The following is a 26,265-nucleotide window of genomic DNA, read 5'->3' on the forward strand; positions in this document are numbered from 1 at the left end:
TTCAGAGACTTGGTAGGAAGCGATCAGAGCTTTATCAGAAACAAACATTACACTTTAAGAATTTGCTACAATAGGTTGAAATAGCTTACAAGTTTATCTTGCAAATGTGAATGCATTTTTTAAAAATGTTCGTTCAGTTTACTTGGAAGAAGAGATTCATTTGCCATTTTATACGCACATACTAAGCATAGTGGGAAAGGGCAATCTTCACTCCCAGCCAAAGTGAAACCATAGCTTAAGTAGCTTTCATTGTACTTCCGAGTAGGCCGCTGTTTTGCTTTTTTTACTTGCACTTAGCGTTTGTTCACTTCCAGCATCTGATTCTTCGACAGCATGCTTGTTTTTCAGAAATCTATCCATTTTATTAGATTGTATTTTGCATATAAGTTTCACTTTTACCTCGTTTTAAAAATAAGCAGTATGCTGTACACGTCACATAAGCCCCACGTACGCCAACACCGCCTTAAGGTAGCTAGGCATATCATCTGAAAGCTCTGCTACAACGTCAAGCACACATAAATGGAAACGCATTTTCCTTCGGGGCCTGGATTCTCGTGCCTCCCGCTGCTGCCAGCGATAGTTAAAAGTTCCGTTAACTGCTCTTAGAAGTAGGAAGGCTTCATGAACAATGACGATCATGTTCGCATGCGCCACTCATCTGTAGCAAAAACCATGAAATGAAATTCTTTGTCACGGACACCTTGCGGTCAAACAATAAACAGCTGTCATAGATAACTTCCTCTCCCAGTTTCTCTTTTCAATAATGGTTTATTAACTACAGAAAGGTATGCATTTTCAATAAAACATTATTAAAAAGTGACTGGTTGCGGATGTTATTTATAATTTTTTGATACACTGTCGCGGTACCTAAATAAATCATAATGGCCAATAATAATAATAATAATAATAATAATAATAATAATAATAATATACAATTCACTTCCTACGTGCTGTTCCAGCGCCACTCGGAGGTAGGTGGAATAGGTTTGCAATCATTGGGAACGTCATGAAACCTTCCGAATTCTATGACCAATTTGTGATCACATGCATAGCGCACAAGGCTCAATTTCAGCATGGCTACCACCATAAAAGTAAAACTTCAATAAGCAAATCAACTGCGAAACAATAGCACGACACGATCAGATAATATCCGTAGGAGTTTCCGTCGGAAAAATCCGTCAGTCGTCAAATATTTTTTTCACCGTTTTCTCCTGATTCTGAACGTTTGACCAGAAATCCATTAACGCTTGGCAACCCTTTGGATTAACTTAATGTTTATTTACAAACTATAAGAGCGACTCAAGTGTCGTAGCGTTTGGTTACGGAAAGAAGGCACGGAATGAGGCGTGCGAAAATAATTAGCACGACACCTACGGGGTGAGGAAAATTTCACGACCAGTGCTAGTCATCCGCGGATTCCTGCGCGCCTGGTGCCGACCAGCGACTAAGATAGTTATATTTTACACACAAAAGTAAAAAGGGTTCACTAAAGGCACATTGTTTCAATCAAAAATTGTGAAATTAAGGTAAGGCTGTTGTAATGCAGTTCTAGTGCAAGGAGTTGAAGAAAATGCCATTTGAGGTATTTATTGATTATGAATGACCATGAAGCATTGTGTTGTAAGAAACTTGCACTCCATGGTTGCAGTGTTGGACTGCAAGTTTTTTTATAACTTTGGCCACACCAAACTTTACCATGGATTAAGTGCTACATTTATAAATACAGTTAGGCCCACATTCATTATAAAATGAATTAATCACTCCCACCACTGCATATTGTTATGATTGTAGCAATGTGACAATTATCTGACCATTGTGTTTCTCCAGGCCGCATCTGCCATCCGAAAAATTTTTCTCACCCTACTGCGAATTATACTTTCCCTAGAATTCGTTACACTGCTCGGTGCTGTAAGGGATGACCTCGATGGGCCAGCAATAGCTTTATCGTCACTCATAACTTTGAAATACCTTTGCCCAGTTCCCAAACAGCAGCAACTGTTAGATAGCTAAGATTAGCAGCAGTGGAAAAGATAAGACAGTCGGCATGAAAAGTTCCGAATACTGTCAACACTACAAGGAGAAAAAGCCACCTTGTTTCCTTAATCAAACTGAACTATTCGACAAAACTTACGGACTCCTTCCGTATTATACCTGTCGTGAAATGGATAAAATTTATTAGCTATAAGTTTTTTATTTGGCCATATGTCTTCCTGAAATATAACAGGGCGCACCCGCAAATGCTCTAGGGCGCACTCTTTGAAAACTACTGGTTTAGTAGTAAGATCCTAAAAGTGCAGTAAGGAAAAAACATCGTCCTTCCATTTATTCAAGGGCAAAACTTACAACATTAGAGTGGCTCAGTTTCATGCATGTTTCATTTTACTTTATGCTAGCCTGTAGATCGTTTCCTTGCGTGAAAGAATTGCGCAATTGGGATCCTTAGGAAAGGGGGGCGCAATGCACCTAGACCAGTAGATTTGGAAGAAAAAGAGACAAGTCACATGTAAAATGTCATTTACTTCTTATCTCAGAAAATACTACACTGCGTGTAGCTGATTAATGAGTTACTTTGAAGCTAATTATCGAATTTGTTGCGTTTACTTTAATACTGTAAATCAGAGTATAACACTTCTACGTACTTTGTTTATAAGGCAAGATATGACGAGAAAAAAATAAAATTTTTTTCAGATCCTAATTCTTTGATAGCATCTCTTCATGTGCTACAGCGAAACTCGGATAAAACTTCAAGCACATATTGTTTCTTGCTCTCGTTTTGCATTTACGATTTATTGTAATACTCCATGAACTTGGCGCCAGATCTTAGTTTGTGGTTAGATATAGGGCGTTGATGAAATTTTCATGCTGTTGCGAAGGATCTGGCATTAGGAATTTGTCACTCAAAACAAATTTGCTAAACAATAGCCCTGTATTAGAATAAACAATTTTTTCAGTCCCATTATTGATGATTTATGGGATTCGATCAGTTCCTATTTGAACCTTTCTAATGTGTTATTCCATGTCCAGTAGCCTAAATTTAGACACGCTCCCCACTCGACCACTCAAATTTCAATGAAATTTTTACAGTAGGCCTATGTACATATAGACCTTACATGAAGCACTGCCAAATTACAGCTTCATAAGTGGTATGGTGGGGCCACTAGCCACCTTTTCGCAAAGGCTCGTTTTTTTTTTTTTTGACAATGCGACTGAAATGAATAATGATAAACTTTGTTTTACCATTGTTCAGGATCTAAGAGACCTGTCATGCTTAAACTTAGTGATCCTGTTCAACTTTTGGGTACAAAAGCTTAGTTGTAGTACAAAAGGTCAAAATATGGTAAGTTCATCATAGTGTGCTATCAAAGTGTCTCCTAAATCTTGTCGTACCAAATTTTGGCTATACTTTATTGCCTTGTATCTACTGAAAGAGTAACTTTCTGAAGCTAATACTATAGTTATCTGCAACCTGCCAGCATGTCAAAGCTCTGCAAGTGGCACCCAGATAGCTCAAATAATAACTGAGTTATCAAAGTTCAAAGTGTGCTAAAAAAATTAGTCAAATTTGCCTCACTTTCAAAACGCTATATCTCAAAAGGGATCACTCAAATTTGATTTTTCTCGGCACCATTGAAAAGAGCTCACAGGTGTGATGTGAACCCATGTCCTCCACCTATAAAGTGCATCACATGTTTACACTTTTGGAATATGCCTTTCTGCTTCGTGGCAGACCCAAAAAGTGGCATCTGTGGTCTTTCCATCAAAGGTAGTCATTTTGAACATCCATGTTTGTGTGTGTGTTGACTACTATATGGATCATTAACCTCGACATTCACCAGTTTGCCCAGTGTTCGAGAAAGAACAGAATCAAATCTATTGAGGACCTGTCGTGTACTGAGGTATGGGAGAAATATGGACACCTACATCCTTTGGAAAATGGCGATAAATTACGCTAAAATCACTACCGACAAATCAGATCTATCACCAACCACCTTTTCTATGGCTCCCACAGAATCTTACTTTAGGAACCATTTCCCTTAGCTGGCGGGAGGAGGATTCTTCTTTGGTGTCTACCGGTGGATGGACTTACTCTCTGTATCCCTCTTCCTGCCAACCCTTGGGTCGGAGGCCCATCTCCATGGCCTGTGGGTCCCAGGGCTGTCTGCTCTTCAGCTGTCCCCATGCTCAATGTGGATAGTTCTTCGAATGAACCTTGCCCACCAAAGGTTACAAAGGGCAACAGGAAGAATAATTGGGCCAAGGCTCCTCTAGTACCCATTGAGGTGTCAGGTCAGATCCTCCCAAGCAGTCAGATTCTGAGCCATGTTTGTGGCTCTGGTTCCATCCCCACTTTGGCAGGCAGTGATCCTGCTGCGTGACTGGTCCTCCTGCCCACTTCACACCTAACATGGCTACCAGTCACATGATGATTCAGTGGAATTGTGATGGGGTTATGCTGTCACCTACTGGAGCTACAATACCTTATTTCCTCTCCTCCTTGAGTTTGCATTTGCCCTCTTAAGTAACACTTTTCATTGGTGATCACTCTCCAAAGCCCTGTGGTTGTCGTGTGTTGTGTTGGAACTGTGCTTGTCCTTAGATGTCACCTGGAGGGGTTTGTACTTCGGTTCTTACAGATGTCATGAGTGAATGAATTCCCCATTGTACTTCATTAGAGGCAGTAGTGGTGCAGGTACAAACGACCTGAGCAATTACCATTTGCAGCGTCTACCTACCTCCAGACCAAGTGAAGTGGCACAGTGGTTAGCACACTGGACTCTCATTCGGGAGGATGACAGTTCAAACCCACCTCTCGCCATCCTGATCTAGGTTTTCTGTGATCATCCAAAATCGCTTCAGCCAAATGCCGGGATGGTTCCTTTGAAGGGCATGGCCGATTTCCTTCCCCAACCTTCCCTAATCCAATGGGACTGATGACCTCAGTGTTGGGTCCCTTACCCCAGACAAACCTACCTACGTACCTCCAGGCAGGCCACTTATGTTGAGTTGACCACATTAATCCAACAATTCCCCCCCCCCCCCCCCCTCCCCCTTTTCTCCTGCTTGGGGACTTAAATGCACACCAGTCCTTGTGGGGTTAATGAGGTTAATACCACTTCATCTGGCATAGGTCTTTCAATTGACCAGCTTCTCACAGACCACAATCTGAGCCGCCTCAATCATTGTTCTCTTATCCCCTGCAGTATCACCTATGACATCTTTTCAGTAATCGATCTAACTGTCTGTTCCCTAAATCTTGTGGCTTTGACACATTGGTCACTACACGATGACCTTTGTGACAATGATCATTGACACTGCTGGAACTGCTATTCCCCTTTTTACAGGTTTCCCATACCATCAGCTGGTGCCATGGTAGACCGAAGACATTGCAATAGCTATTCAGGATCGCCAAAAGAGGAGGATATTAGGAGATGCAATCACTAACTAATCCTGATACTCTGAAAGAGAGTGTACATAACAGACCTACTGCAGAAGGAAGCGCTTGATTTTTCTCTTAGCACACATTTCTGCATATACTTCAATGTATTACTTAGGCACTTCCTATATACCACACAATTGTTTCTCTAGTACCATTTGCAAAATTGTGGCGTGTGTTATGCTAATACACACTGATCAGTCAGAACACTGTGACCACCTACTAATAGCTGGTATGTCCACCTTTGGCATGGAGTGGTGCATTGCAGCATGGATGCAGTGAGGCATTGGTAGGTCACTGAAGGAAGCTGGCACCACATATGTGTACCCAAGTCACCTAATACCCGTAAATTCCAGGGAGAGGACCATGGGCTCTGACACCACGTTCAGTCACATCCCAGATGTGTTAGTGGGTTCACATCTGGCGAGTTGGCAGGCCAGCACATCAGTTGGAACTCGTCACTGGTTCCTTGACTGACTCCGTGACCTTCTCGACCTTGTGATAAGGCGCATTATGTTGCTGAAAAATGCCACTCCAGTTGGGAAAATGGTCGTGATGAAGCGGTGTAAGTGGTCTGGATCCAGTGCATGATACTTCTTGGTCACCATGGTGCCTTGTATGAGCTCCCTGGACACATGGATGCCCATGTGAATGTTCGCCAGAGCATAGTGGAGCAGCCGCCAGCTTTCCTCCGAGCCACAGTAAAGATGTTACCGAGCTGTTCCCCTGGAAGACACCGGATTCCCGCCCTCTCATTGGCATGATGATGAAGATATTGGGATTCATCAGACCAAGAAACACTCTGCCACTGTGCCGATGCGTATTGCCGATGGTCACTTTCCCATTTCAGTCGTAGTTGCTGACGTCGTGGTGTAACGTTGGCACATGCACGGGTGTTGGCTGAGGAGTCCCATCGTTGGGAGTGTTCAATGCACTGTGTGTTCACACAGACTGGTACTCTGCCCAGCACCAAAGTCTGATGTAGGTTCCTCCCCAATTCGTCATCTGTTCAGTATTACCAGTCTGGCCAGCATACGAAGTCCGACATCTGTAACGAGGAGTGGCCGCCCAACCCCACGACTTCTGTACATAATTTCACCTTGGCTTCGCCACATGCTGAAGACAGTAATCAACACACGTCGAACTCCCAACAAGTCGTGCAGTTTCTGAAGTGCTCGTTCCAAGCATCTGGGCCATCACAGTCTGCTCTCGGTCAATTTCAGTCAGATACAATATGCGCCTTGCACATTCTACGCCCAGCCAGCACGCTCATGATACTACATGCACCAGCTTGTTTCCAAGTCATTCCTAAGCAGGTGATGCTGTTATCGCCTGGACGATTTATATCGATATTACGTCGATGGTCATAACATTCCGGCTGATCTGCTTGTAGACACAAGGCTCCTTGAAAATTTTCTGCCCAAAGAAATAAAATTGTATCTACAGTCTAAGCTTGGTGTAGTTTCTCACTACCTGCCAATCCAGAATTTAAATTTCACAGTAGCACGCACACAGAAGTGCCGAAGTGTGACTACTGGTCCCTACGCGCGTTGGATATAATGTTGAAGTTCACATCGAGCGCAGTGACTTAAGATATTATCTCCTTATTTGGGAGCAGCTGATTAAAAATTTTGACGGGGTATCCAGACTTAATTTCCTGTGGTTACCACCAGCCACTTCATATGACCGCCAGTTGGTCTTCTTTCCCGTCCTCCTACACTTGAGTTCGTATACCATCAGTAGCCATCTAACAGTGGAAACGGCAAACAATACCAGCTGTTACTGCCACTTGTTATCTTTAACAGAGATTTTGTCAAGCTCGCACAAATTTTAGTGCCTTTTGTCCCTGGTGATTGTTCTGGCACAGTTTCTCTTGCCGCGCGCCACGCGAGTACTGCGGGAGGAATGAGGCAGGGAGCGGGAAGGCAGTCCTGTCGTGTGTTCACTTCGGCATGATAGTGGAAGTATTGCCCATCCAAAAAATACGGCTTTGCTGTACACTGAATTTTATCATCACAGAGTAGTGTTTCGCTTTTCGGTGTTAAAGCGCTCCATCTCTTTTCGTTAGTACATAATAGTTTTCAGTTACATACATCTCTACAGTTATCTTGTTTTATTTATTCTTTTGTCAAGAACAGTTCAATAACTGGTGAGCCATTAGTCCTCGGATAATCTTCTGCCTCCACAATGTTTTCAGATTGTGAGAAAATGGTTCAAACGGCTCTGAGCATTGTGGGACTTATCATCTGAGGTCACCAGTCCCCTAGAACTTAGAACTGCTTAAACCTAACAAACCTAAGGACACATCACACAGCCATGCCCGAGGCAGGATTCAAACCTGTGACCGTATCAGTCGCGCGGTTTTGGACTGAAGCGTCTAGAACCGCTCGGTCAGCGCGGCCGGCGATAGTGAGAAGGGACAGACGATTCGTCATGAAGGTAGTGAATAAGGAAGTAAGGAATATAAAATCGTGTGAGTCAGAAGCAAGGTAGGAAAGTAAAACAACGTTATCTACTTGCTGCCTGTTATGCTGACATATCTGTATGGTGTCACAAAATAAACTTAATTTACATACGGTGCAGGCCATAATAAAAAAAAGCGAGGTATAAAAGCTCGTATAAAAAACAGAACGGCATATATCAAGAGAGACACTGTGCAATTTTTATACGTCCTGTTGGATCTTGGGTAACAGTGGTGAAGCTGCTGACGGTAACTCGATAAAGCGGCGTTCGTTCGGCATGTACTGTGATTTGTCTGTTGGTACCACATTGACATGCCAGTCAAGCTCTCATTCTTCATCGGTGATTTCTTCTTATCGTGTTCAGGCTGATATCCTTTTTTCGATTTAAGTGGAACTCCAAGGGGTTTTTTGTGTTAACTAACGGTCTTCGTAAGGCATTGCATATAGCTAAAGATAGTGGAACATGAATGCAGAAAACCATCACGAATGGTACGTGCCTGGAAGTAATGAGAAATGCCAGCGAAACCTGATAGGGCTAGATTAGACTGCACAGGTTTTAAATACAAGTATACAGGGATACTTCCTTCTACATTAATTTCCTTACAGCTTTCTAACTGAGCCATCACTGCTCCCACGACCACTACATAACGCAAAAGTAAAATGAGAAATATTGAGTGTTTTAAATTCTTAGTGACTAGCAGTTCGATAGCAGGCCGTCGTGCAATGTCAGCCTTGAGTGTTCTTTACTTGGAGAATACCGATGTACAGTGATGAAAATATGTATTTGAGTACGCTTATAATACCGTTACCAAAGTTATTGCAATCCAATATTTTTACCTGTGAAATATTGCTTTTATTTTACATGATTTGATGTATAACTGTGTGGTGCAATTAATGGCTACTAAGCTGACGTAAAGATTAACGAATTCGACCCGCTTTGGGAAGAAGCAATGCTCACTTTTCTGTCTGGCAATCTGGTTTTAGATTTTCTTAGTTCCTGTAATTCGATTATGGCCATGGTCAGGATGGTTCCTTAAGAAAACGATACTAGATTTATTTCCCCATCTCTATTGTTCTGGACATGTTGAACCTTAATCTACCTTGAATAGCGACATCATGTAAAACAAACATTGTTTCAAAATGTAGAAAAGGTTATCACTCACTCTGAATAAAGCGTACATTATATCCAAAACTACTTAACAGCACCTAACAATACCGATAAACATTATTATTAAGTAGTTTAGTGGAATCACAGGAAATCATTTCTAGAACTGTATGGGAATTCTGTAATGAATAAAGTCTCCACTACAACGACCAAATAGAGGGGAGGGGGCGTATTTACGTTTTTCCTTCGTATCATTTCTTTACAAAACAACGGTCAGTTGTTGTGGGTGATAACTTACGGTAGGTCGTTTTGTTTACTAGACCCATAAAGGTCTAGAGCCGGGTTTCCCAAACTGTTTTCGTTGGAACACTGGTTTTCTACAGGAAATGAGTAAGTGCTCCACGAAAAACTACTCATATGGCATTTTTCGACATTTTGACGGTACTAATTATTTTTTTAAAATTTTATTATGATTTCTGTGTTATCACTCATGATTTAAAATTGGTTTATTCAATTTTTTCTCATTAAAAATATATGTACGGTAAAAATAAACTAGGTGTCCATCAAAGTACCAGGATTCTGTGTTCCTTCAGAGAACAAGTTGGGGAATCTCTGGCATAGAGGAGAGGCTAGCGTATTGAAGATAACGATATTGTCATACTGTTCTGACGAGGCCCATGAGCCAGCAGCCATATCTGGCGGGAAGCGAGCAATTATTTCAATAATTCGTGACTACGTGTTTAAATGCATGCAACTCTCGATAGCACACAAAAAATTAATTTCAGAAGTGGATACCTTCTCAATTACATATTGATTTCCCGTGGACCCAGCACGGAGTCGAGCATTCGCTAAGTGTGGCGAATAAGCAGACTAGCGTGACAGCACAAGTTCGGTGAAGGGCCAGTATATCTTGAAAACCCCGTGCTCTGGATAGTGATGTCACTGCTGGCTCCCCTTTTTTATGTTTTAATGGGATTGCGTTGACAGCGTAATCTCTTACGTAGCCCAAGACCTAGATTAGGTTGTACGGTGACAGTACAGTTGTAAGTTGTCGGAACTAACAAATCTCATTACGGGCATTATGAGTGTTGCATATAACAGAGTTACATCTACGTCCCTGATGAAAACCTCTCTTTTTCCACTACGGTCTGATATTGTCGTTTTAATATGTTATGACGGCATTAGTAACAAGAACATTCCCACCCCACCTCCCCGTCCAGCTCTCTATTGCTGTAGATTCCGTGAATTTTACGGTTTTGCAAATGTTTTTGTGTTACTGACATTAGTTTGTAGTTTCTTGAGGCTCATATTTCCACCGCATTCACGTCGTCACCGATTTATGGGTGGAGTATCAGTTGTTTATGCTTTACTGGCCTCCTTGTCATTATTCCTTTTTTCTCTATTTAAATTTCTTTTAGGTGAGGTTAATTCCTTTTCTGCTGCACCCAGTTTCACTTTTTAAGAGTCCCCTTCATATGGCTCGTTGGTGAAGAAAAGACCTTAGGGATTCCGTATCCTTGATGCTAGCTGAACACGAAAGAACGGTTGAGTGAACTTCTGCACTTCTTCTGGTAAGGTGGGTTCAATCCTTACCTTTACACTTTCACTGTAACAGATTATGGGAGGCTTGTGGGAGGGATAACCCTTCCTGCCACATGCTGAATACCATGCAACTTCAGCTGCACACAGCCCCTACTTACTTTATAATTTCTCTTACCTTATTTTACTATACTATTATCAATCTCCCAGCTAGCAGACATTATTTATTCCGTTACTCTCTAACCCCTACATGGGGTTGGCAGGGTCAGATGTTGAGGTGCCTCTCGCAACAGATGAGACCAGTGTCACCCCTCATGTGCTCTCCCACCTACTGACTTACCATACTCATATATTTTTACCTCTATTCAAATTGTCATCACTGTCATCATTGCTGCTTTCTGGGCCTCGATTTTTACCACTCTTACACGACACTAAATTTAGGTGGTTAACTACCCCTTGAAAGAGGGAGTGATTTATCTGATTAGTTGCTTAACCCCCCCCCCCCCCACCCTTTCAACCAACCGACCAACCAATTGTCAAACCCAAAGCAGCATCTACAGAATGAGTATGTGTAAGGACTCTGTCAACTTTCAGGTATGTTATGTATTGTAAGCTCTGTTAGACAGTAAATGACTCGGCTACTAGAACAGATGTTTTTTTGATTGGCAACTCCATGGAGTGCTGTGTGCACAATGACCATGTATGTTAAGTTAAAAGGAAAGTCAGCATAACCGTAATATTGATGTTTTATTGATGGCAGAATCGATTTTCGATCACATGGTGATCATCTTCAGTGCTCATATGTACAAATTAAACTCAGACACTGGTATCAAGTTATCAATAAGCAAACCTGAGAATCGATCACAATATTGGTTATTGGTTATTGTGATCGCTTCTCAGTTTTGGTTATTGATAACTTGATACCAGTGTCTGAGTTTAAGTTGTACATATCAGCACTGAAGATGATCACTATGTGATCGAAAATCGATTCTGCCATCAATAAAACATCAATATTACGGCCAATGCTGACTTTCCTTTTAATTTAACAGATGTTTTTATTGTTTGCAAGAAGCGTTGGCCATGACGGTTGCCTTTGGTCTTGTGTGGCAGGTGACACCGTATTTGTCCAGGGGGCGGCAGCAACGCCGACCATCCTGGTCAACGCGATGACTGAGCATGGCAAAAATAACTGTCTGAAGGACATTACTGTCTGCCACATGCACACAGAAGGCAACGCTCCCTATGTGGAACCTGACTGCGAAGGTAAGTACTGATGACAGACCTGCTCCTAGATTACAAGTATGTAAATTCCTCTGTACACAAACTAAGGAAGAAAAGGAAAACACTGGAGTACCAGCTAATTATTGTTATAAGTTGTCATTGTCGTAGAAATGGGATAACAGACTGGTTTTAAAAATCGAATGTCCTGTTGCTTGTTCTTTCATTCAGTCTGTTTCTCAGTCAAATGAAACTAGTCTCTGCGGCCATGTCAGCTATATGAATATTTTTCTCCCACTCTGGGTTTGTGGTTTCACTTTTGAGACAGTTAACGACAAGTCTGGGATGGTCACTTGACTCACATGAATGCTTTCACTGCATCTCCAGGTAGGAGTGTTTCCTCTTAGCTACTTGGTGGATCTCTTTTGAGCATAAATGAGCCATGACTAGGGTTGACAAATTTTGTAGAGACAAATACTGAGAATAGGTAAACAGACCTAAAAATGGTTCTCAGAAAGTATGTGTGTATTGACATGAACAAAAAATTTTCATTCTTCTGACACTGAATTTAAAGTTTTGGTTAGCTTTATAAGTTTAATAAATAGTGATACATCATAAATTAATTTTTAAATAAATGATCATTTACTTTAATAATTTAAATTTATTGAAGCTCTGTCTCTCTCTCTCTCTTCCTGATTATTGTGCCCATCACCGATAATTCTCTTTTTGTTAAATGCTGAGGGTGGTGGTGGTGATAGAAAGCAAATAGGGAACAGTTTTTGTAATGGTTTAGTGATGTATTCACTTCCTTTTTAAGCATATTTTGCCATTTGTGGAAGTATATTTGTGTGAAAAATGTGTCATTCATTAATTTTGTTGGAATTTCTTTAGTGTATTTCCAGAATATGTATCATCCTTGCAGATACTATGTATGGCAAAGATTTTACCATGTGGATTGCTTTTTATGCAGTCATGCAATTTTTTGCATTCACAAGCAACTGAGTATGTGTTATGTAATCGTACTGTTAATAAACATTGAAGAACAACTAAACTTAAGCTACCACCTGACACACAATAAAAAAAAGTATAATGACAAAAACAGAAATGATGGCAAAAAAGTGCAGTCAACAATAGTGATTTAACAACACCAAAAAAAATCTGTCTGTTGTAAGATGAGTGCAGTTGCCACTCCTGTCGTTGCAGAGGATGTGAACTTGGTTGCAGACTATTTATGTATTAGCTAGAGACATGTTTAATTGTGAAATTAGGGAACCAGTCTGAGAACGTGAACATTATTTATTCATAAACTACCTATGTTTGTTTTCACAGTCTGTGAAATGTAGACTGGTTTATGTGCATGGATGTGATTTGCTCGTACATAGCCATTGACACAATTTTCTGCACAGAAATTTAATAAATGGCGGAATAAAGTGTTAGATTCAGATGATGTCAATACATGATCATCACAGCATTTCAGTATAGTGGAATGCAAACTGTGACTAAAGTGTGACAATGTTCCATCCTTCTTCATGTACACACAAGTTTGTATCCATGGCAAGACAAGAGCTTAAATAGTTAGACATTAATTGCATGTAGAACAGGCTAATCCACAGAAATATATTAATTACTTTTAAATAATACAAAGAAGTGTTACTGTGTTCACTACATAATTAAATAAAACAGTTAAAAGGCTTGTTTTAACTTTGTTCTATTCTGAGATATCTTCAGTTACGGTATGCCCTGAGTAAGGATAAATTTTGGTTGTATGTGTACCCTATAATGACTACGGCTGCTTAGGTTCAACCAATAGAAGTACTACTGCCTTGTTTCACTCTGCAGAATAAATGTCATTCAGTCACCTAAAATGCTGAACGGTGGTTTCAGTTGAAAGAATGAATGCGTGTTTTGACTAAAAAAAGGAAAAAAAATGTCTTCACTTGAAGAAAAGAAGATTGAATAATTCAGTCAACATGCAATACAACAACTGACTGAATAATGTGTTCTTATTTGGTTGTTGCTTTCACTCCATCATCATAATTTTCAATAATTTTGGTACGGTGTCTGCCTGTACTGTCTCCACAAATTTACAAATTTTGTGTCCATAGATCCCTGGATTGATGTTTGCACCTCCTTCCTTTCAGATTGCAGTATAGGATTTTTTTTTGGGGGGGGGGGGGGGGGTTAGTTTTTAATCTGTTTACAAGATTTCACATCTTTCACTATTCAGTGGTTACCTTATTGAGAGTATATGTGTTCAACATATTTTGAACGTAATCCTTTTTTTTATAAAATTTCTTCTTATACTGCCCTCCACTTTCACATTGCTGCTTATGTTATCTTTCTTCTCATTGCTCAAACTCAGTTCCATACAACAGTAACAGCATTGCCATAGTTTTATAAAACTTAATGTTAGTATCATTTCGTGTCTGGTAGACAAATGTTACTTTATTATTCCTTATATTGCTTCAAATTTTTACAGCTTATAATCTAAACTTTATCATAATCATAATGTATCTTACAGCCAAGATATTTAAGGTGTAGCACCTGCTCAATTATTTCATTGCTATTTACAATATTAGACCATATAGGGTGTTTACTGTGAAAGGCCATAAATTATGCCAAATATTGTGTAATTTGGAGGTGTTATTCTGTAAACAAATGGTGTAATTGATGTACTGCCAGCTGGAGGGAGTATTCACTTTCTTCATTGTTAATTTATCATCCATATATAGTAATTCACTTACATTTTTTTTTATTTTTATTTTTTTTTAATTTTAAATCTCATTTTGTTCGTTTTCGTTCGTTGTATCTGCTCTTGGCGGACGTCGAAAAAAAAACCCGTTTCAGTTCGTTATTGATCCATTAACTCAGTTTTTTTATTACAGAGGGCAGCTAGCCTTCTGACCGAACACGCTGAGCTACCGTGCCGGCGCATTAGTGTATTTATCTAACTTAATTTCTGAATGCTTTGAATGCTTAGTGTATTCTCCAATTTTAGAAGACACTTTCAGTATAAATCTTTAAAAAATAGCAGCTGGGAGATAACAACTGTCATTCCTTGACTCATCTCAGTCACTCTTGTTCATTCGTTACTATTTCTGTTACATGATATAAGCTTTTGATAGCCTTTGAGGTATGGTGGATAACCATTGGCATTCATTATTGCCCAGAGTTTCAGTTGAGTCGATTGAAAGCTTTTCCAAAATCTGAAAAAGTGATTTGTGTTTAAAGATTGTTTCTTATAAATCTGTGTCACAAATAGAATTTTGAAGCCTAGGTAAGTGACCAACAGAGCAGCAGACACTGTAAATTGAGATTGTTCATTATCACGTGTAACATTTAGATTGTTCCTTATCATGTACAACATTTAAATTTTATATGGATGACATTCATAGCTGGAAAAAAATGGTTTGCTCAAAAATACACCGATGAGCCAAAGCACCATATCCATTGCCCAGTCACGTATTGGAGCAGAGATGAATGGAGAATTAATCTATCAAGGATGTGGAAACATAAATTGCAAAATCCACTGATGAGAGTTGCTTTGGCAAAGGGCAGATTGTGATGGCCCGACACCTGGGAACAAACATTTCTAAAACAGTGAAGCTGTTCTCATTCTACCGTTGTGATCATCTATGGAAAGTGGTTGAAGGATTATGGAAACCATGAATAGGTGACAAGGTGTTGTATGTCAGTGCCTTGTGATAGAACTAGGTCAGAAACATGTCCACTATGTAATGCAAGATAGGCAGTGTTGTGTGTCATATCTGACAAGGGTGTACAGTGGTGACGCAGTCATAAATGTTTTGGAGCACAACAATCTGTGCATATTGTTAAACATTGGACTCTGCAGCAGACTGACTCCAGTGTGTTCCCATGTTTGCCCAACAAATGTAGTGATTAACAGCTCAGTGAGCCTGAGATAATGGAGATGGGACTGTGGATAACTGGAAATGTGTCACTAGCTCAGATGAATCGTGCTTTTTGTTAGACGATGTAAAGGTTTTGCCCATACACACTGTTGTCCAGGCTAACGGCTGCTTGAATCGTGAACCATGCCACGATCTTGGGCCACTTAACAACACTATTTGAAATATCTCTAAGTAAAATTAAGATAAAAGCATTCACTAGGAAGTGATTTTTAAATAACTTACTTTCACTTTGTTAAAAAAATTTCAAAAGAGGTTCAGTCCAAAACTAGATTATTCTCTAAAGTTCTTTGGCATTAATAAAAATACCATATGGAGCAGAGCTTTTGTTGACCCACTGATAAATTTTATGGAATAATGGTAGTTCCTACAATCCGTAATAGAATGGTGTGTTGGATCCGGAGAAAAAAAAATAGTGAAGAAGCTGGGCAGCAGAAAAGAGGATTCTACCTTCTGTATTCCATATAACTACACCATATTATGATCTTGGAAAAACTCCTTTTATACTCAAGGTATCTTACTCAACCATACGGAGTTCATTTTTGATAGTGTTACATTTTTTCATGGATTTCATCAGAGTCACGTTGAGTCTGCCATGCTGCTACTACCACAATGCAGGTAATGTATGCCGTGTATTAGGGCATCCTGTCACCTCTTCACTCCTCTGTGATGTTACAGACCTTACACGAATGAAGCTGTATGTTTTAATAACAACATTTCTCCCTATGCTTGGTTTTTTATTAACTGCTATACTGGCAGGATCAAGCTATATTACACTTCTAATGGAAACTTGAAACACTAAAGGCTATTGCTTATTACGGAGAGAGTAAGTGGATCCATGAGTGGAAACAGGAAAGGGGTTAGTGAGTACATAACAAAGTTTCAACATTGATGCATATGAATTTATTGTTAGCAGACTTCACATGATGGAGCGAGAACTGAATTGGTGTTAGCAGGCTTCATACGACAGAGTGGGGATCTAGAGAAAATAAATTATGGAACTGCATCTTGGTTGAGTATGATGAGTTAATTTACACCCATAGTCAAAGAAATTAACTTCTTGGTGATGTGGAACATGCAAGTAATTTTATTTTCCCCACTTTTACTGTATTTTAGTGGTGTGCTTTAATGTTGATGATACATTCCTTTGAAATGGAACAGCAGTTCACGTAAGGATGCATGGAGTAAGAAATATCAAGATTCTCACAGAAACCAACTTATGACATTTGTACAAAATAGTTCTACGAAACTCAGAACATGTAAGCGATGGTCTGAATTCTTACAAAATTTCTTCTAGCTTAAAATCCAGTGCAACACACTGCTGCTGTGAGGTTTCAAATTCCTTACAGTTGTATCAGTTTTTGACACTCAGATTTGTGCAGCATATGTCGCCAGACACACCAGTCATTTTTAGTGTCTGATGTACCTGCTTGATACTTGGGAAAGATAAATAGGAGGAAAATGAAAACAAAATTTAGTTAGAATCCCAAGTGTATTTAGAACATAACATATTAGGTCTAGAATTTTTCTTCCGCCAATTTGCAGTGGACGGCAGTAGCGGCAAGTGGTGGTGCAGGGGGTAGGTCGCAAGCTTAACCATAACACCATCCAAATATTAGTTGATTTGTGATTGCATCTTTAATTTATTATTGGTCGAATATCCAAAGCAGAAAGACGGTCAGCATCAGCTGTAATGTCATATTTCTTTTTTATTGTGTTGCAGATCTAGATTTCAGCTGACAGTGCAACTTTCATTGGTGTGTTATAGATAGTCATATAGACTGAACATAATTATAGCAACACATACTCCAATCTAACTGAGGCAGTATAAGCATTAGTTCAACGGAGGCTGCTGTACATGACTGAGTTAGATTGCAATTTGTGTCATTATAATTACATACTGAAGATAGCTGCACTGTCAGTTGGTATCTGGATCTGCAATGCAATAAAAGACAGATGACATTACGACCAATGGTGACATTCTTTCTGTCCTGGATTAAATCATTAGTAGGGCACAGTCATTCCAATAAAATGAATTGAATATGCCAATACGTAAGCCCAATCCTAGTCATCTGTGAGAAGTTTTAATTTTCTGCTTTAACTTGAAGAAATCTGTGACTGAGGCTAAGAAAACGCTGGGTAAAACCTACTGTGAGGCACCTATTAGTGAAAGGACGTGCAGAGAATGGTTTCATCACTCCAAGAACAGTGATTTTGACATCAGAGACTGGCAGGGTGGTGGAAGGGAGAAGGTTTTCAAAACTATTGAAACTGATGGAAACAGTGACAGTAGATTGTTATCGAAAGCAGTTGATGCATTTGAGCCGAGCACTGAAAGATAAACAGCTACAATACAATGATAGAGATGAAAAGGTGATTTTGTAGCATGACAATGCTTGACCCATTGTTGCAGAACCCGTTGAAAATGTACTTGGAAACATTGAAATGGGAAATCTTACCCTAACTTCAGTATACTCCAGACATTGCTCTGTCTGGCTACAACCTTTTTCGATCAATGTCGCACTGTCTTTGATCTGAGGTATTTGCCTAAAGAGCCTTCCAAGTTAAAGAAGTAACTCTTCATATAAAAAAACTACGAGAAATTTGCTGCTGGCCTTAGCTACAACTCTTTACCAGTGTTCTGGGACAAACACCTCCGCATGACATGTTTTCTTGGAATTTTTGATAAAAGCAAAACCCTGGTCACACTCCTTAAATGAATGACAAGGGTACAAAAAAATTGTGATAAACACAGTCAGTCTGGGTATTCGCTACAACATATGACCGAGACCTAATGACTACAGTACTCTTACTTATTCCTCCATCGTTATTGCTAAATGGGACAGTATGTTTGACAGTAGACTGTAAGTTCTCAGTGTGTTTTAGTAAGTAGCTTGCAATTTCTTGCCAAGCTTGACCCTTGACCCTTGTCACGTGGACATCGTGGCCATAGAAGTTTTTAACTCGTGGACACACAAATTGTGTGTCCGTAACTATCAGACACGTGGACGGGGTGCGAGTCGTGCTTGGGTAGCTCAGGTGGTAGAGCACTTGCCCATGAAAGGCAAAGGTCCTGAGTTCGATTCTCGGTCTGGCACACAGTTGTAATTTGCCAGGAAGTTTCATATCGGCACACACTCCACTGTAGACTGATAATCTCATCCTCAAAGTTTTTATTTCTTCTCCATTGATTTTAATTCCCACTCCAACTTTTTCTATTGTTTCCTTAACTGCTGGCTCAATATACATATTGAATAACACCGGGGATAGGCTACAACCCTGTCTCACTCCCTTCCCTACTGCTGCTTCCCTTTCATGCCCCTCGATTCTTATAGCTGCCATCTGGTTCTTGTACAAATTGTAATTCGCCTTTCGCTCCCTGTATTTGACTCTTGCCACCTTCGGAGTTCGAAAGAGAGTATTCCCGTCAACCTTGTCAAAAGCTTTCTCAGAGTCTACAGATGCCAGAAACGTAGGTTTGCCTTTCCTTAACCTATCTTGTAAGGTAAGTCATAGGGTCAGTATTGCCTCATGTGCTCCAACATATCTATGGCATCCAAACTGATCTTCCCCAAGTCATCTTGTACCATCTGTAAAGAATTTGTGTTATTATTTTGCAGCTGTGACTTATTAAACTGATAGTTCAGTAATTTTCACGCCTGTCAGCACCTGCTTTCTTTGGGATAGGAGTTGTTACACTCTTCTTGAAGTCTGAGGGTATTTTGCCTGTCTCATACATCTTGCTCACCAGACGGGAGAGTTTTGTCATAGCTTGCTCTTACAAGGCTGTCAGTAGTTCTAATGGAATGTTGTCTACTCCCGGGGCCTTGTTTCGACTTAGATCTTTCAGTGCTCTGTCAAATTCTTCACACAGTATCACATCTCCCATTTCATCTTCACTTACGTCCTCTTCAATTTCTATAACATTTATCCTCTTCAATTTCTATAACATTTATCCTCTTCAATTTCCATAACATTGCCCTCAAGTACATCGCCCTTGTATAGGCCCTCTATATACTCCTTCCACCTTTCTGCTTTCCCATCTTTGCTTAGAATTGTTTTTCCATGTGAGCTCTTGATGTTCATACATGTGGTTCTCTTTTCTCCAACGGTTTCTTTAATTTTCCTGTAGGCAGTATCTATCTTACCCCTAGTGATAAATGCCTCTACATCCTTAAATTTGTCCTCTAGCCATCCCTGCTTAGCCCTTTTGCACTTCCTGTCGATCTCATTTATGAGACGTTTGTATTCTTATTTACCTGCTTTATGTACTGCATTTATATATTTTCTCCTTTGATCAAGTAAATTCAGTATCTCTTCTTTTACCCAAGGACTTCTACTAGCCCTCGGCTTTTTACCTATTTGATCCTGTAGCACCTACACTACTTCATCTCTCAAAGCTACCCATTCTTCTTCTACCATATTTCTTTCCCCTGTTCCTGTCAATTGTTCCCTCATGCTCTTCCTGAAACTCTGTATATCCTCTGGTTTAGTCAGTTTATCCAGGTCTCATCGTCTTAAATTCCCACCTTTTTGCAATTTCTTCAGTTTTACCCTACAGTTCATAACCAATAGATTGTGGTCAAGAGTCCACATCTGCCCCTGGAAATGTCTTACAATTTAAATCTGGTTCCTAAATCTCTGTCTTACCATTATGTAATCTATCTGAAACCTTCCAGTGTCTCCAGGCCTCTTCCTTGTATACAACCTTCTTTCATGATCCTTAAACCAAGTGCTCTATGCAGAATTCTGCCAGGCGGCCTTCTCCTTCATTCCTTCTCCCCATTCCATATTCAGCTACTACTTTTCCTTCTCTTTCTTTCTCTACTGTCGAATTCCAGTCCCCCATGACTATTGCATTTTTGTCTCCCTTCAGCATCTGAATAATTTCTTGTTTCTCATCAGACATTTCTTCCATCTCTTCGTCATCTGCAGAGCTAGTTGGCATATAAACTTGTATTACTATGGTAGGTGTGGGCTTCGTGTCTATTTTGGCTACAATAATGCATTCACTATGCTGTTCCTAGTTGCTGACTCGTGCTCCCATTTTTTATTCATTATTAAGCCTACTCCTGCTTTACCCCTATTAGGTTTTGTACTTATAACCCTGTATTCACCTAACCAGAAGTCTTGTTCCTCCTGCCACCAAACTTCACTAATTCCCACTATAACTTTAACCTATCCATTTCCCTTTTTAAATTTTCTAACTTACCTGCTCGATTAAGGGATCTGACATCACAGTAATGAATGAAATTTTAAACACGGAAATGGCAGTTACAGTGCTCTATTTTTAAAATGGTGAACACAAGGAAAACTGCAAGCTTACAACCACCTTGCCACAAGAGAGAAAGCTGTTTGGCTTACTAATAATGAATTAGATGCTGATTAGTAAGTACCTTCACATTTTATTATAAAAACTTTGATGAACTATTTTAATTCTATAACCTATATGTGCAGATGAAAAAATTGTATATTAGTTCAGGACATCCACTGAAGATACCTTGTAGGCTCAAAGTGTTTCATTGCACAAGTTAAATAATAAAAAATTAATGTACAACAAGCAGAAGGAGTTCTTCTTTTAAACTCCAGCAGTATATATTCATTTGCTGCGAAGATGGCCATCACAAGAACCAATCAGTTCTTTCCTGTGGGAGTCGATTAGTTAGCTCTTTCCTCTCTGATATTTAGGTGAAACACTGGTGTTAGTTTTTTCAATGCAACATTGTCAGTCCTCTTATTAGATTCATCCAAAGTTAAGTAAATAAAATTCTTTGCAAACTCTTTCACCACATAGGCTGTATTTTGCACCTAATTTTTTATGTTTTTCTTTCTCTCCTTTCTTAATTCTCCTGGAACAGTGATCCATTATCGGTCTGGAAGAGTAAGCATCATCTTATGCAGTCTCATTGACATCTCTTCAGTCAGTTGGTGAAGATTCTGCAATAAAACACTTATAAGTTAAGTTCACTCTTGCAGCATTAACAGTTGCTGGTACATTAGGTCATAATTAATTTAATTCATTAGACAAGTAGTTCTTACCACCATCCAAAACAGGAACAGGAACAAAGCCAAAACCAAATCCCCTCTGTTTACTTCTTGATTCATTCAGTATCTAATCACCAGGTACATACATTTTATCTTTGTCACTATCTGTAAATAAATAATAATCCGAAGTTCAGTTGCAGGTTATTGTATTTATCAAACAAAGCTAGATTTGTGTGTCTGTTTAAAATTTTAATTATTACTTACCATCACAGTACAGGTTATGTTCTTCAGAAGAATGTTGATGACCTCCATTTTAAACCACGTAATACCCACTTAAACAACTTTTTAAAAATTAAGCGACAAAAAAATGCTTTTTCTCACTGTGTTCATTTGTAGTTCAGTGAGCTAAACAGACATGACACTCATTCAAAGAAAATATCACAAAATCAGCAGCATTCACTACGGCATCTTATGAAACAGCTGTTTTGTTAGAAGCCGCTTGAATAATCTGCTTTGTTGACACATTCACTTGTAGGTATGCTTGTACACACTGCATTGCAGCTGTTGTACATTTAACAATAACTGTTTAAATAACTCACTCATTAACTTCAGTGCATTTGTGCACACTTAGGAGAACATGTTGTGTTGCTTGTCTGAGTGCGTTTGCCCATTCCCAAATGAGAGTCCTCAGCTCCCAGATGCAACCAAGCAGTTCCTTTTGTTTAGTACACCTCAGACTTCATTTAACCAATAAAGAAAAATCTAATCATGTGAGGTCTGGTGATCCTGGTGGCCAATTAATTGTACTACCACGACCAATACAGTGCTTAGGGTAAGTGCGGATGAGATGTTCCATTACATATCTGGTAAAACGTGGAGGCACTCCATCTTGGAAGTACAGTGCAGTCCGCATGGGCAAAGCAACATTTTCAGTATGTGGTGGTGGTGGTGGTGGTGGTGGTGGTGTAGTAGTCCCATACTCCTTGACAGAGCATAGGGGAACGATGTGGGAGACCCGCACCGCCATACTAGGCAAGGTCCTAGTGGAGGTGGTTTGCCATTGCCTTCCTCCGACCGTAATGGGGATGAATGATGATGACGAAGAGGACACAACCACCCAGTCATCTTGAGGCAGGTGAAAATCCCTGACCCCGTGCTCAGGAAGCGAGAACGCTACTGCGAGACCATGAGATGCGAACCAGTGTGTTCTACAAATGAATTTTCCAAAAATGTAGGTAATTCTATCCCATCATTTGGTCTTCTGAAATGAGTCACCTTTCAACATGTTACTGATTGTGCCGCCCTAAACATTGATTGAAAAATGAACTTGGAAATTGGTTTCCTCTGCAGCAAGTGGATTTTTGATTTATAATAGGCGTCATTGATTCTCTTGTGTAAATGTGCTGCATCAGTGAATAATATGAATACAAGTAAATGACAATTGTCGTTTGAACGGTGAAAAGATTTAGGTTCGTGTAGCATTACTGCCAGTGCTAATATTGTGGATGTGCTGGATGTGAAATGGGTAAAAGTTTTGCGCACGTAAATTCGTCATACCGTTACACACGTTTGTGGGAGACATACATGCAGAAAGTTATCGTGTGCTGGTAGTGGGACTATGCTGTACCCTTTTAACAATGTATTACTATTCTTGCACAGGTTGCTGAACTACACTTTTAGAAGAAAACTTGGAAGAGTACCTATTACATGCAGCTTGCTAAAAACTTCAGTAAACTCTCTGCATTCAGGAATTCGGCATGTCTGAAAATGCTGACAGTGTTCTTGGACAACAGGAGCACCACCATGTGCAGAAGCCTTAAACGTACACCATAAATGCATATTGTGTATTAATGTACATGTGTGGCATTTTAGCCAGCATGTGTGCAAACACAGTTAACTTCACTTTTCACTGGAACTGTCCTTCACACAGTTTCACCATTGACAACTGCACGTTCAGTGGGCTAGTTTAGTGACAGAAAGACATCACAAGCAAAGAGGTTGAATACAGTGAGTTAAGTTGGGCTGGAATAAAACATTAAAAAGATTGGGTGGGTAAGACAGATATGTACACATCACTAGGCCAAAAACAAAAATATAAATCATATGTGTTCTGTCTCTGAAACCATTTGGATTAGGGCAAATGTCTATTCAAAGCTTTTTGCTTTAAATGAGCATTCCTCCCATAACCCTGAATATTGACAGTTCCTCCTTGGCACCCTGTATATGTATAAATAATCTGCCTTCTGTACTACAGGTGATTCTAAAATATTTGTTTGTTGATAACACTAGCTTGGTAGTGCAACATATGCAGTGCATCAAATAGTGCATTTAAAAGACATAAATTCATGGCTTGTAGAAAATAAATGCTAAATGATAATTCGCAGTAAGAATCTGTTTTTAGAGTTTTCCCTCACACAATTCAAGTAACTGACATTTTGATTACACAGAATGGGTTTACGCTTAGCCTAGTCATTCTGAACAATTCAGACTCCTTGGTATCCAGATAGATCATAAGCTGTCATGGAAAGCCCATATTAAGGGGCAACTGAATGCTGTTATATTTGGGTTTAGGACAATACCTGCAGTAAGTGATAATTCAACACGAAAATTAGTTTACTTATTTTAATTTGCTTATGATGTACGTCATTATATTCCGGGGTATTCTTCCATTTCAAAAAGCATGTTCTTGGCTCGGAAATGTGCAATTCAAGAAATGGGTGATGTAAGTTCACGAACATCTTGTCAACCCTTGTTTCAGTCTGAGGATTCTGACATTGTCCTCTCACTATATATTTCTTTAAGATCTTTTTTGTTTTGTTTTTGTAGACAGTAGAAGCTTATTCTTCAGAATTGGCAGTCTCTCAACTAATACTAGACAGAAAGCCAATCTGCTTTTGGATTGCACCTCCTTATCTCTTGTCCAGAAAGGTGTGCAGCATTCTGCTGCATCAATTTTCAGTAATCTACCGCAACATCATCTTAGAAGTAACAACATACACTCTTTAAAGTTGAAACTAAGAATTCCTTCGTGTGTCACTCCTTACATTCTGTCGTGTACTTTCTGGAAAAAACTAATTCATATGTTATACTGTTGATTATGCTGATACATGTTAAGCAGTTTGTTGTCTGCATTGGACAAGTGTAAATTTCATTTGACATATTATTAACTTTTGTGGTGTCAATTTTGGTCATACGAAACTAGATGTGTAAAATTAAAAAAAATTTTTTTCTTCATTTTCTTGAATGTCGAGTTCTGTAAGAACGCAACTTACTTCCTTTATAATATAGCTTATCTCGAGAAATGAAATAATGTCCCTGCAAATCTAATTGATGAGTTAATCACTTTATGTACAAACGTAATTGTGTTCTGGTAATTTAGTCTACAAACACGTGTGCTGTTAGAGCTTCAAAACTAAAAGACTTGTAAAAATTGGGGTAGACTTTAGAACAGCACTCTTAAAATAATCCCTCTAAATAATAAATCTTTTGCATTAGGGTGGGCATAGAATCTAAACTGGGAAGTGTTTCCTTCATAGATGGACCAACAGATAATGAACAGAGTCTATAAAGTAAACTTTGTTTCAACAATATGCTGGCACCCAAAGGTAGAGAAGATAAATGGCATAAATGACATGACACCTGAATGTCGGAATTAAATATTGGTTGAAGTATTAGTTCAGATTCTCAGATTAGTGCTTAGGAAATCTGGTACTTGTAATGATCATTAGAGTGCGTGAGCAGTGTATACGTTATCATCAGGGGTGTACTATTGGGTAAATGTGTTCAAAGTCCGTAATAGTCTGTACCTGTTATTTAGAACAGGAATGTTTATCAGTGTGGAAAGGGCATATGAAATCACATATTCCATACTGCAATGCTTGTTTGCAGAGCCATGAAAATGTAGAACGCCTTATGGAAAATTTTGCAGTAGAAAGAAAACTAAAAGTTTTGTGAAATTACATGTCCTCTCACCTCAGTTACGTACAATATACACAGGTATACTTAAATTGCTTATATTTCGTGCACCTGATAATGGCGTTCACTTGAATGACTTTCATTTTGCAAGGCACTAGAATTGGCTTCCAAAGTCCGCTTTTTGAAACAACGTAATCCTCCTCCAAATTATCTACAGTGATTTCAGTTAAATTTTGTACGCAAATACCTGGGCAGCAATGGCTACTATAATCGACCTAGTCGTAATCGAAGGTAAAGAAAAGCGACAATGAAGCCATGACAGGTTTAGACTTCGCAATTCGTGTTATGGTGCGTACATTACAATTCCACATCAGTAGATTTTTAAATACAGAAAAACACTGCGTAGGAAAAGGAAAGTGAAATTCGCCAGTCAGAGTAGCTTATGAGGTAGTACAACACGAAAGGCAGTTTGTTACTGTCGTAAATTTCGAAAATATCTGACAGTTGTGTTAGATCTGAGGCAGCTATTGGCCAATTTATCACGTGTAGTGTTTGGGCGAAGATCCAGAAACAGTGCGAAAAATGTATGCTTGAACATTAATGCAAATGCTGGCCAAGCCTGCAGTTTGCGCTGCACAAACGGCACGTGTACAGCGCCCTCAGTATGTTGCAAGAATC

At 39.4% G+C, this 26,265-nt stretch overlaps 1 protein-coding gene across 1 annotated transcript in view; it reads left to right on the top strand.

Annotated features, from left to right (window-relative positions):
- LOC126475202 (4-hydroxybutyrate coenzyme A transferase) overlaps positions 1 to 26,265 on the top strand; it is a 148,499-nt gene that overhangs the window by 8,337 nt on the left and 113,897 nt on the right. The window contains exon 2 of the mRNA XM_050102853.1: positions 11,651 to 11,803. Within this exon, the coding sequence (XP_049958810.1) occupies positions 11,651 to 11,803 (153 nt within the window). The remainder of the gene's footprint in view (positions 1 to 11,650; positions 11,804 to 26,265) is intronic.

This window comes from Schistocerca serialis, chromosome 4, assembly GCF_023864345.2.
Source record: "Schistocerca serialis cubense isolate TAMUIC-IGC-003099 chromosome 4, iqSchSeri2.2, whole genome shotgun sequence".
In the NCBI taxonomy this organism is placed as follows: domain Eukaryota; kingdom Metazoa; phylum Arthropoda; class Insecta; order Orthoptera; family Acrididae; genus Schistocerca; species Schistocerca serialis.